Source organism: Protopterus annectens, chromosome 2.part2, assembly GCF_019279795.1.
Source record: "Protopterus annectens isolate FY-2018-M chromosome 2.part2, PAN1.0, whole genome shotgun sequence".
In the NCBI taxonomy this organism is placed as follows: domain Eukaryota; kingdom Metazoa; phylum Chordata; order Ceratodontiformes; family Protopteridae; genus Protopterus; species Protopterus annectens.
The window spans coordinates 1108612279-1108625641 of NC_056730.1; the positions used below are offsets into that span (position 1 = coordinate 1108612279).

Below are 13363 nucleotides of genomic sequence, written 5' to 3' on the forward strand. Positions count from 1 at the left end.
CTCCATCAACACTCTCAGAGCAAACATTGCATCTGCAGTGCTCTTTCCTGGCATGAAATCATACCGCAGATTACTAATCATCACCTCCCTTCTTAACCTAGCTTCCACTACTCTTTCCCATAACTTCAAGGTGTGACTGATCTGTTATCCCTCTGTAGTTACTACAGCTCTGCACATCACCCTTATTTTTAAAAATAGGTACCAAAACACTTTTTCTCCACTCCTCAGGCATCCTCTGATTTTCCAAGATTTCATTAAACAATCTGGTTACAAACTCCACTGCCATTTCTCCTAAGTAACCTCCATGCTCCCACTGGTATCTCATCTGGACCAACAGCCTTTTCATTTTTCATCCTCTTCATAGCTGTCCGTACTTCCTCCTTGCTAAACTGTTTCATTCCCTGATTCACTATCCCTACATCATCCAACCTTCTCTCTCTCTCATTCTCTTCAGTCATCAGCATCTCAAAGTACTCCTTCCATCTACTCAACACACTCTCCTCGCTTGTGAGTATGTTTCCCTCACTATCCTTTATCACCTTTACCTGCTGCACATCTTTCCCAGCTCGGTTACTCTGTCTAGCCAATTGGCACAGGTCCTTTTCTCCCTCTTTTTATTGTCCAACCTTTCATACAACTCTCCATATGCCTTATGCTTAACCTTCGCCACTTCTCTCTTTGCCATGCTCCTCATCTCCTTATACTCCTGTCTACTTTCTTCATCTCTCTTAAATTCCCACTTATTCTTCGACAGCCTCTTCCTCTGTATACTCTCCTGTACTTCCTCATTCCACCACCTCTCTCCTTGTCCTCCTTCCTCTTTCCAGCTGTCACACCAAACACCTTTCTAGCTAGAGAACTATATCCATATGCTCCCTAATGGAAAGAAAGCAAAGCACACTTGGCTGACATATTCAGTCTCAAAAGGTGCACTGTTTTGCTTTGCATGTAAATTATTTGGATATTATAACTATCTTGTCTGGTCAGGTGGTTACAGAGCATGGACAGAGAGATGTCCAAAGCTTTATCTAGCCATGATCAACACCAGAGCATGCAGCATGGAAGATGACGTGGAAGGAACTGGACAACAGAGCAAAGAGGTGGCAGACAACAGATGATAGGAGACAAGCAGTGGTTGAAAAAAGACAGCTCCTGGCATGGTGTTTTAGAACATATTACAGCTAATGTCCAATACCTTGTGGAATGGAACATGGCATTCCATGGTATGAGTGATGCCCTGTACACCTATGGTAATGGCAATTTCTTAGGCCAAGTGCAGCTTCTGACAATTTGATCCTGTCATAGCTGAGCATTTGCATTACATTAGGAATAAAGAAGTAATGGATCACTATCTTGGGAATGGTATACAGACTGAAATTATCCAGCTGATTGTAAATGCTATTTTAAGGATCATTGTAGGGAAGGTGAAGGATGCTAGGTACTTTTCTGTGATTCTTGACTGCATGCCAGACATCAACAATCAAGAGCAAATAACTATAGTAGTTAGATATGTGGCCATTTCAAGGACTGCAGCCACTGTTGAGGAACAATTTCTGGGATTTGTGCCAGTGAATGATACAACCAGAGCAGAACTTACAGAAGCACTTCATTAGACTCTGCAAAACCATCAACTGGACATTAACGACTATCAACGACATGGATACGACAAAGGCAACAAAATGGAGGGGAAATGAGCTGGAGTGCAAGCCCAGATAAAAAAGATGAATTCAATGGCTTTTTATATGCCTGCCATCATTTAAATCTTGTAGTTAGTGATGGAGCACACTCATCACCACAGGCAGTGTCTTTCTTTGGATGTCTGCAGAACATTTATGTACTCTGTTCTGCATCATCGCGCCGATGGCAGATCTTGAAACAGGACATAAACGTCACTGTAAAGCCACTGTTTGAGACACTCTGGGAATGCAAAATAGACACTGTCAAGGCAGTGCAATTTCAGTTGAAGGGAGTTGTGGAAGCATTACAGGAGATGGGTGAAGCTTTATATACAAGTGATTCTGCAACATATCAACGAGCAAAGGGACTGGGCTCAGAACTTATGTCATATCAATTCATTGTATGTTTTGTGGTTTGGTATGATGGGTCTATATTAGAACACCGAACATTTGAAATGTCGAGTGTTCTAATATCGATCCATTTTCAGCAAATGCTGAAAATATCGAAGTAACACGAAACCGAATTCTTTCCTAGGGAAAGAATTTGGTTGTCCGTTTCTGTTGCTTCAGTATTTTCAGTGCTCTGGTGGAAAGTTACGGGTCGGGTTCAGGTAGGTGCGCGATTGTGTGGATGCATGGGTTAGGGTGGGTTAGGTGAGTTAGGGTCAGGTAAGTGTGCAATTGTGTGGACGTGTGGGTTAGGGCGGGTTAGGTGAGTTAGGGTTAGGGCGCAGGTGAGGTGACTGTGTGATAGTGACGGACCTTAGGGTTAGGGTTTGGGTTAAGGTAAGTGGATAGTTAGTGATGTATGTATAGTTTAGTGTAGGGTTAGGTGTATGAGTTTAGGTGTATGAATGCTGTTTGTTTGGTGTGCTTGTGTTGTGTGTATGTGTTTTGGAACAGCAAATTTTTTCCCTAGGAAAAAATTCGCTGTTCCGAATTTTTGATGTTTTTGTTTTCGATTGTTAGGGTTCAATATTAGAACACTCGACATTTTGAATGTTCGGTGTTCTAATATAGACCCGGTATGATGTGCTAACAGAGGTAACTTGTGCAAGCAAACTTCTGCAGAGTCCATCAGCTGATATCTCTACATGCGTCAAAGTGATGGTGTCAGTCAGGGACTTGCTGAAAAAGTACAGTGAGACAGGATTTCAACATGCTATGGGTGAAGCCTCCAAGACAGCAAAAGAACTAGATGTTGGCACACATTTCAGGAAAAAAGGCAGAGGAAAGTAATGCACTTTTTTGACTATGAAGGAGAGGCTAAGACTGTACAGGATCAAATGGTAAAATTATGTGTAGAGTTCTTCAGTGTGCTGCTGGCCACAACAATACAGTCATTTACTGACCAGTTTGAGCAGCTTTCAGAGTTTGATAAGTTCTTTGGAGTTTTATCACATATTAAAGCCTTAAGTGAAGCTGAGGAAGACACATTAATCCAAGACTGCAAGGCTCTGAAAGAACAACTGACTGACAGGATAAGTGGCCACTGTGACAGTGATGACTCTAACCTTGGACACGAACTGAAAAGCCTTTTTGAAATGATTAATAATGAATCATCACCACTGACTTTGTTAAATTTCCTCATTCAAAACCACTTGCAAGACATCTATATAAATATTTATGTTTCACTGTGCATTTATTTGACTGTACCTATTACAGTGGTTACTGCAGAACACAGCTTTTCTAAACTGCAACTCCTGAAGGCATTTCTACATTCATCAGTGAGTCAGGAGAGACTTTCAGGCTTAGCTGTGCTCTCAACTGAGCATGAAGTGGGACAAGGTTTATTGTACAGCAGCCTCATTGAAGACTTTGTCCAGGAAAAAAATGGTAAGATCCCAGTAAAACTCTAGATATGTGCTTATATTTCCTTTCTAGTAATCGTTTATAATGCTGTATGGCAACAAATTTCAGGTAGCACCTTAGCCTGGCTTGTACAGTATGCTGAGTATTCAATGATTTTCTTACTCCAGCAGGTAGGACCAAGTAATACAAGGAGGATGAAAAGTAGCAGGATTTGTTGAGGCAAAAGCAGCTAGGAGCAGCAGGAGTCGTCATGAGGCCAGGACAGCTAGGAGCGGCAGGAGTCGTCATGAGGCCAGGACAGCTAGTTCATCATGAGGTCAGGACAGCTAAGGAGCAGCAGGAGTTGCCAAGACAGTTGGGAGTGGCAGGAGTTTTCATGAGGCCAGGACAGTTAGGAGCAGCAGGAGTCATCATGAGGCCAGGACAGCTAGGAGCGGCAGGAGTCGTCATGAGGTCAGGACAGCTAAGGAGCAGCAGGACTTGTCATGAGGCCAAGACAGTTGGGAGCGGCAAGAGTCGTCATTAGGCCAAGACAGTTGGGAGTGGCAGAAGTCGTCACAAGGCCAAGACAGTTGGGAGTGATAATACTTGTTGGGAGTGGCAGGACTAGTTGTAAATCCAGGACAGTTGAGAGCAGCAGAACTTGTCATGAGGCCAGATCAGTTAAGAGTGGCAGGACTTGTCATGAGGTCAGGAGAGTTAGGAGCGGCAGGAGTCATCATAAGGCCAAGGCAGTTGGGAGTGACAGGACTTGCATTGAGGTCAGGATAGTTAGGAGTGTCAGGAGTCATCATGAGGCCAGGACAGCTAGGACTACAGGACTCGTTGGAAGCAGCAGAACTCATTGTGAGGCCAGGACAGAAGCACGGGAAGTACAAATTGCTCATGGCACTAAAAGTGGCAGCAATCAGAAAAGGTGAGGAGCTAACTGTGCATTAATGATAAATGACACTCTTGCTAAACGACACTCTTGCATCTGTCATCTGTGTTCATCTGTTTCTCTTTGGGTTTGGGTCTGTCTGCTTCAAGCTCTGTAATCTCCACGGCTTTCCCCTATATGTCTTGTGCGTCTGTAGTTTTTTCCTTGTCTGCTCCATGTCTGTCTTGTGTGTCTCTGCAGTGTGACTGAACTGCATGTCAGTAACTGTCTTTGACTTGTGTGATGGGGTCAAGTTTACTAATGCTTCTTGTGTGTTTCAGTCTTGCCATACTGCTGTCATCATTTTGTGTTTGGGAGCCTGTGTGTGGTGTTCCAGTTCTGTCCTGTGGTAGTGTTGCCTCTGTCTTGTGTGGGTCTCTGCTCAGTCTTGCTGTAGTTTTGTCCTGGTCTTGTATGTCTCTCTCCTGTGTGGGTGTGGGTGGGTGTCTCTGTCCTGTGTATGGGAGTCTGTGCGGGTGTTCAGTCTTGCTGTAGTGCTGTCTTTGTCTTGTGTGGGTGTCTGCCCTGTGTGCCTGTGTAGCTGTCTGTCTTGAGTGCCTCTGCCTTGTGTGAGGGAGTCTGTGTCAGTGTCTCTGTTCAGCCTTGCTGTAGTGCTGTATTTGTCTTGTGTGTGGGAGTCAGTGTGGGTGTCTTTGTGTACCTCTGTAGGGCTGGCTACCTTGATGCAGTACAGAGGCTTATTGTATTGTAACAACATTGCTAATAAATGCCAGTCAGTCACATCTCTCAACCTCTTGGCACAAAAAAATCTGGACAAAGCCAAAGACAATGGGGGGGACAAAGACCCCAAAATAGGGATACATTTTAAATATTGCTCTTATAAACTTAAAAAGTTGTTAGAATAAAAGGTCTTGTGTTACCATGCATTTTATGAAGGATATGAAGTCTGAAACTCTAATGCCTGTCATTATTTAGTGAATTCAATCCACATTGATTTATCACAAAAATCCAGACAACTGCATATTTTATGACAATCAGACCAAAAATATGAGTTGCAAATCTGGACAGTTGAGAGGTATGCTGTCTGTGTGTGCATACACCTCTGTGAATGGCTATCTCTCTGTGGTTCAGGGGCTTGTCATAATGTAACATTGGTACTAAATGCCAGTCAGTGTGCGTATCCTGGCACTTCAAGTGTTAATGGTCTGAATGTAGTAACACTACAGTGATTGTTAAATGATGCTGGATGTGCTTGACAGGGAAGGGGGTTTGACAGCAATGTGGTAGGGCCCCCAGCTTGAAACTTGCTGGGCCCCCCCCCCCCAAAATGCAAGTACCTGCCCCGATTGAAGCTTAAGGAATACTTAAATAATAGAAGATTCCTGTTTGTTTCAGTAAATAAGGAGGCCACCCTTCACTTTAAAGTGGCAGTGCTTGATACAAAATACTTTCAGGAAAGTTCAACTAACCATGACAGCTACCACACATTTTCTGAGACCTGTGATGGTCACCTTAGATTTAGAATTACTTTCTGAATGACAAAAAAAGAAACGTTTTGTAACAGCGACATAACTCTCAACTGCTATGATTTAGGTGCAACACTATGATTTTTGGTCTCATATTTTACATTGCTTCTGTTAAGAATTATGGATTTTCTTCTGCAAAGATTAGCACTAAGTATATGTGATCTAGTATCTTCTCATCCAAAAAAATCCAAAGGCCTTCTATTCTAAAAAAATGTGCACCTCTTTTGAGCCCCCTGCTATGATTTTCTTAAAGGCTAGTGTTATAATTATTGATGTTCAAAGGTTGACAGGTATGAGAAGCTGTGATTAAATCAACTAATTAATGTCACTCTTTGGAGATGAATATTCAAAAAAGTATGTACTTTGTAAAAGTTCTCCATATTCTAGACATTTAACACTAATTTCAGGCTTTTTCCCATATTTATGAGGCATTTTAGAAGATACACACAATGCCCTCTTACATAAAACCCGTTCACTCTCTTTGTAAGGAATGCAATTGAAACCTTAAATCATTATCCTGAAGATAACATGCTCTCAATCGCAGTCAACACTTTGGTGAAGGGGTGGTGGCATTCTAATGACCACACACATATATGTCAGCATCCATCACCTCACCAGCAGAACTAAACATCAGGATGAACCTTTTGGAACATATGAAAATGCTGTCCCCCAAGGCAATCAGAATCGCATCACTGAACAAAGCACACCTACTTCTATATTTATTGTCACCCTCAAGACAACATTAAGATAGAAAAAGGAAAGGAACCAGAAATGAAATATGCCATTCTGAGCTTGACAGCAAACAATTCACAAATTGCATAAAGGTTTCAGCTACTGCATGCAGCGACCTGCCGCCAACTGCAGAGACAAGCACTGTGCTGAAGCAGAAGTAGCAAGTAAGCATCAGAAGCAGTTCCCTTTTAAAAAGTTTTACGGTCTGTGTGCCTTACACAACAAACCAGGGTGTCCTTACCTGTTGAGCTTATGAACAAACGCTCTCCTCTCGTAAGCAGGTAACGTTGCCATAAGTGTGCCTGCCTGCTACCTCCTTCTAATAGTCTCCAGGAGTCCGTTACCCCTGCGGCTAACGCATGTAAGTCCGGTGATCAATGTTAGCCAGAGTGCAGACAGCTCCGTAATGCTAGGGGGGTGTAAACTTCCGCATTTCACCTTCCTTGTTGAAAAGTCAGCGGGTGGGAAGGCTTAAAAGAGTTTTGCATGCTCTGTTTAATATTTCGGATGCAAAAAATGTCTCACATTTTTTTACATCAAAAGTCGAAAGTAGAAGCCACCAAGAGAAAAATTACGGGTAATTCCAAATGCTGTTTTCTTCTCTTTCAGGAGTTTGTATGTATGAATGTTATCATGCATTTTTCGATCATTGAATTAGTGTGCGGGTTAGGTGAGTTAGGTGCCCCTCCTGAGCATTATTTATTAACGTCGGTCTGTACGATTTTTTTTGCAAAGCTGCGAATTTGTAAAAGTTATATAGTATAACAACTAGAAGAAATTCAAGGCTATGCATGAGATAATTGTAGACACATTTGCTAATTATACACAAAGATAGGTCACCATACTGAATAATTTGTAATACTGTATTTGTATTATTTATAACATGCCTTAATGGATCAGACAGCATTCCCTGTTGTGGTGGTGTATTAGTGAACATACGAGAAGGACAAATTTCAGAGGTGGACAAGGGGAGGGTGCCAAGTAGGCTGTAGTAATACAGTTAGTTTGTAAAGCTGCCAGTTGCAGCTGGTGTTTATCAAGTAAGATGGGAGGGGGCTGCACGTAGCAAATTAACTGGTGGGGAGTCATAAGTGCAATGGGGCGGGACAGTATTATAACAGGTTCAATTTTGAGCACAGTTACAATTTTACATTAATAGCTGATCATATACTCCTGGCTGCACATGCTAAACAGACTTTCTCTTCAGAATACATGCCAGAGCTACTCTGATAAACAGATTCACTGAAGACAATGAGGTAGTTATAACCACTTCACTGACCATGCAAATCTCAGATGTCTGTTAACACATTAAAAGATGGCCATGTTAATATATTTAAATTTGTTTCATTCAAAATACACACTAACCCTGTATGCTATTCCCATCTACAGACTGCCTCACTACCTACCAGTTATAATCACTTTACTGGCTGCATAGACCTAGATATCTGACATGATTAAATAAAAAAAATATTAATGGTTACAATAGCGTATATGTCTTGTACACTCAAGCAAACGCAAGCCAGATCAATGATTGATTAAATGTGACCAGTGTTATATAACTATCAGAATGGATTTTCTTTAGCAAAAGTGCTTTAAACATTACAAATATCAAGATTTATTTCAGTATTTCAGAATTATTTTTAGGTAAGCTAGACCAGAAAACATTTGTTAACATTCTGTGAGACATTAGTATAGCTGGGTATGTTACAAGTTTAGATAAAAGGCACAGTTCTTCTTTGTTATAAACAAATGAATATTATGGAAGATTGTTTGCCTAGGAGAAGCATTTAGAAACTTAAATAATATGCATCTGTAGTTTGTTCTTGCCTTATTGCAAGTTATGTAATGAATACAGTGTTGGTTGTTTAAGGAAGGTTACTTCACATATGAAATATGGCAAAACAACACTGTGAATGAGAATATGCTGACACATAACAGTCCCAGCAGTTTCTGAATGATGATCATATTATTCTGCTGTCATTTTAAAAATATGAATCATGATTCAAAATAATATTCCAGAAGGTGCCATATGAGCTGGCAGGTGACTCGTTTAATGTACTTAAGTCTGTAATCCATAGTCTGCCATGATAGAAATTGTTTAGATTTGCATTCCATGTAATCTCAGCTTTTAACCATTCTGTTCTGAAAACTAAATTTCTTGTCTTAAATTGTTTTTATGTCTCAGTAAATATATTGAAGACAGACAGTAAGAAGGAACTCTTTAGCAACCAAACAACTTCAGAAAGTCATTTTCAACCACAGACTGCCTCTGTACCCACCAGTTATAATTGCTTTATTACCTCAGTTGTCTGACTGAGGTAAAAAAATAAATAAATAATGGCCACAGTTATATATTTCAGCTTTTTTCTGTTACACACATGAAATGTAACACACTGCAACCCCCTCCAACACATATACACCAATTACAACCACCTTACTGACTGTACACATTTCTGGTGACTGCAGTCAAATAAATAAATAATAGCTACTGCAATGTATTTCAAGTCATTGCTCTGAAGGACATACAATGCAACTCATTGTAACTGCACCCCCCACACATGCGCACGCGCGCACACACACACACACACACACACACACACATACACCATACAGCCACATACTTGTATACACACACACACACACACACACACACATGCCACAGTGACATTTGATGACTTTCAAACAAGGGAAAACTGCAGATAAGAAAGTGAATGAAGTTGGGCTATATTATGGCAGAGTCATCTAGGGGTATGGTTACAATTTTACACAAATAACTGGCCATATACTGCTACACATGCTAAGTAGTTATCCACTTCAAAATAAGTGTTAGAGTTACTAAGTGCAAAAGAGTTCATTTCAGACCCATGAGATAGTTATAGCCACTTCATTGAGAGTGTACACCTCAGATTTTGACTGCAAGCAAGTAGAAAAATAATGACCATTGTAACGTATTTCAGCTTGTTTCATTCCAACACACATTGGCCATGGCAAGCCACTTTCATCTACAGACTCTTCAATAACCTACTAATTATAGCCACTTTCTTGACTGTGCACACTCAGATGTCTGACTGAGATCAAGTAAAAATAATAATGATCAACAATGTATTCTGTTTGTTTCACTCAAACACAAAATAGCTATCCCAAACTGGATTAATGACTTTTTAAATTTGAGAAAATTATAACACATCATAGGTTTATAGGTAGGTACTAGACTATCGGACCTGGGGCCTATACAAGCCCAGCCAAAAAGGTACCCTTGCTTTTGCCGCCCAAAAAAAATATTTTCCTGTGCCACTGTCGAGCAGAGCCACAGAGGTGATCCCCAGGGTGAATTTCCTATTTCCCATCCAATCATCAAGATTTTTCTTGAAGAGTGCTAATGAGGAGCTTTGTTTGATATAGACAGGTAGTTTATTCCAGAGTATGGGAAGTCTCTGGGACAGGAATCTATCCCTCCAGCATGTTCTGTTTATTGTGGTGACAAGGTTTAGGTCCCTAAAGCGTATAGCTCAAAGGATTGGGATTTCTTTAAGTGCAGCATGTCCAACAGCTCTGGGTTTGACATAGCTTTGTATGTTAGGCAGAGATCACCTCTGAGTAGGCGATATGCGACGGAGTAAAGCTGGAGTTTTTTGAGACGGTCTGCATAGGGCATCTGTTTGAGGCCGGTAATCCTCTTTTTGAGGTATTTCTGCGGCCTTTCCAGTTGTTGTAGATGTCTTGTGAGGTACATACCAAAAGGGGCGTTGTACTCTATAATGGGTCTAATGAGTGATGAGTAGAGGGGAACAATGACCTCTTTTTTTCTGGATGAGAAACCTTTTGTGATGAGGTGTGCCACGTAGAAGGATTTCCTGACTACTGTGGTGATGTGATTATCAAAGGAGAGATTACTATCCACCTGTGTCCCAAGGTCTCTTATAACACTTTCGGTGTTAAGTATACTACTGCCTATGTTGTAGTTCATGGGTACAGAGTTTTTACCAAAGGGGATGACAGTGCACTTTTTGGCATTGAGCTTGAGGCCATGGCTTTGACACCAGGCATCTGTCTCAGTGAGGCCCTTTTGTAGGATGTCCACATCGTTAGGAGTTTTGATTATGGCTCCTAGTTTGCAGTCATCTGCGAACTTTGTTAGCCAAAGACCTTCTGTGTTAGCCTGTACATCAGAGAAGTAGATACCAAACAGGTGAGGACCCAGGACTGAACCTTGTGGTACTCCACTTGTCACTGGTCTGAAGTCGGATTTGGAGTCTGCTACTTTCACAGTGTGGGTTCTGTCAGTGAGCCAGTTGGCAACCCATCTTATGACATAGGGATTTATACCTAGTTTAGTGAGTTTATCTATAATTCCAGAGTGGGGGATGGTGTCGAAAGCCTTGGCAAGATCTAGATAGGCTGTGTGAACCACCTTACCCTTGTCTACGGCTTTGGTGACTGCTTCAAAGAAGTCTATCAGGTTTAGGAGACATGATCTGCCTTTTACAAACCCGAACTGGGTGGGATCCAGAGTTTGGAGATTACCAATGTCTTTGTTTATAAGTTCCATGATGATACGTTCCATGGCCTTGCAGACCAGGCTCATCAGGTGAATGGGGCAGTAGTTCCCAGGGTCTCTGGTGGCTCCCCCCTTGTGGAGTGGGATAACTGTTGCTGTGCGCCATTCAGCAGGCACAAAGCCTGGGGTGAGGCTATGATTGAACATGGTACTTAGGTGGGGTGCCAGTTCGTTCTGTAGTTCATGTAGAACACAGCCTGGGATGTTGTCTGGTCCCATGGATGCTGTGTTCTTGGCTTTGTAGAGTGTGGTTTTTACCTGTGCAGCCATGATTACAGGAACGTTGCATTCTTCCGGTATAGAGATGGGCTCTTTAGGGGGTGAGAGGGGGGTAAAGTTAGCACTGAACCTATCTGCCAGGATGTTGGCAATATCAGTTGGGTCTGTATATTTAGTGCCATTGTGCTGTAACTCAGAGCAAATCTGAGTGTTGCCATTGAGATTCCTGACATAGCTATAGAATGCTTTGTGGTTGTCTTTAGAATCAGTGGCGATTTTGTTTTCGTAATTAGCTTTGGAGGATTTTATCAGGGATCGCAGCTTCTTACTGAGGCTGACCAGGGAGCTCCTCCACTCGTGGGATTTTACTCTCTTTTGCAAGAATTTTTTCCTTCTGTTGTACAGTTTTTTATGGCAGGGGACCACCAGATTGGCTTCCTTTTTTTGGAGGATAGCATCTTGGTTCTGTTTGGGATAGCACGATCCATGCACTCATGTAAGTGCTTATAAAGTGCAATAGTGTAGGATTCCGTAGTCATAACTGTATTGTCCATCTACATGGGTGTCATGAAGTTCACCACTTCTGTCTTAAGAAGCATGAAGTTGGCTTTGGAGAAATTTTTTTACCATGGTTTCCTTGATGGGGGGGTGGAGGCAGGATGTGGATATCTAGGGTAATTAGCTTATGGTCAGATCGGACCAATGAGGCGTTGACTTCAGGTGTGGAACACCGGTCACTCATATTGGTAATGACTAGATCTAGGATATTGTTGCCCCTGGTGGGGGTGTGGATAAGTTGATCCAGGGCATTGGAGTTTATGGATTCCAGAAAGCGTTGAGAGAAGGAGTTGGTACATGAGTAGTTTTCCCAGTTAATGGTGGGGTATTTAAAATCGCCCATTATTAGGATGTTTGGTTTTACCCTAATATTTTCCAGTACATCAAGAAAAGAGAAGTAGGAATCCTGGGGCATGGTGGGTGATCTGTAGCAAGCTACAATTTGGATTGCAGTTTTGCCCAGAGTTAGTTGCACTTGGATAACCTTGGCTGCATTATGCTGAGCAACTAGCCTGGAGGTGTGGATACCCTTAATGAATATGGACACACCTCCGCCTTTGGTGTTCCGGTCCAGGTTACATGGCCAAAAGTGTGGTATGAGTTATAGCCTGGTAGTGCAGGGGTGCTCTCTGGAGCCTTGAACTAGGTCTCAGTCACTGCACAGATATCGATGTTCTCCATTTTAAGGAGTGCCTCGAGTGAGTGCATTTTGAGATTTAGACTTCTAGCATTGAGTAGCATCACCCTCAGTTTTTGCTTGCCTGTTCCTGTTACGGTGGTGAATTTGTCATTTGAACCTTGCCTAAAAAAGGCACTGTAGGGGTGGCAAGAACCTTAGCCAGTATCCGGAATCCCAGGGGTGACAGGTGCAGGCCATCTCTGGCAAAGCATCGTGGTCTGTCGACCATGTCATCCCAGGCAGACAGATACTGGATCCCTTTAGAATGGCACCAGAAGCTTAGCCAATTTTTGAAGTCGATCATTTTGTCCTTGTACTGCGGCATCATTCTGGGTGATTTCAGAATGCTACTCAGGGCTAGGGTCATACCTGCCTGGGCTACAAGATCGGAGAGCTCTTCCATGTCTCTTTTCATGTAGTCCAGGGAGGTACATCTCAGGTCGTTCACACCAACATGGACAATGACAGAGTCATATTTGTACTTGTTGTGGAGTGACCTGAGTGTGTGGGTTATGTGGCAGATCCTGGCACCTGACAGGCAGCTGACAGTAACCTTCTCCTTGTTTAGCCTGGTGAGTGGGACATCAGTGTGCCTGACTATAGAGTCACCTATGACTAGTGTGTTGGGTACGTTGTTTTGCCTTATTGGCTGTGGTTGAGTGGCACACTGAGTCTGTGGGCTATGTATCATTTGGGTTGTGTTGGGGGGGTGGAGGTTGCTTG

The 13363-nt window shown here is 42.3% G+C and overlaps 1 protein-coding gene across 1 annotated transcript in view; it reads right to left on the minus strand.

The window, feature by feature from the left end:
* The window catches only part of DOCK8 (dedicator of cytokinesis 8), a 1731107-nt gene extending 1724058 nt beyond the window's left edge, over positions 1 to 7049 (minus strand). Inside the window, exon 1 of the mRNA XM_044064485.1 lies at positions 6868 to 7049. Within this exon, the coding sequence (XP_043920420.1) occupies positions 6868 to 6920 (53 nt within the window). The 5' untranslated portion in view covers positions 6921 to 7049. The remainder of the gene's footprint in view (positions 1 to 6867) is intronic.
* Positions 7050 to 13363: the final 6314 nt, after the last annotated feature.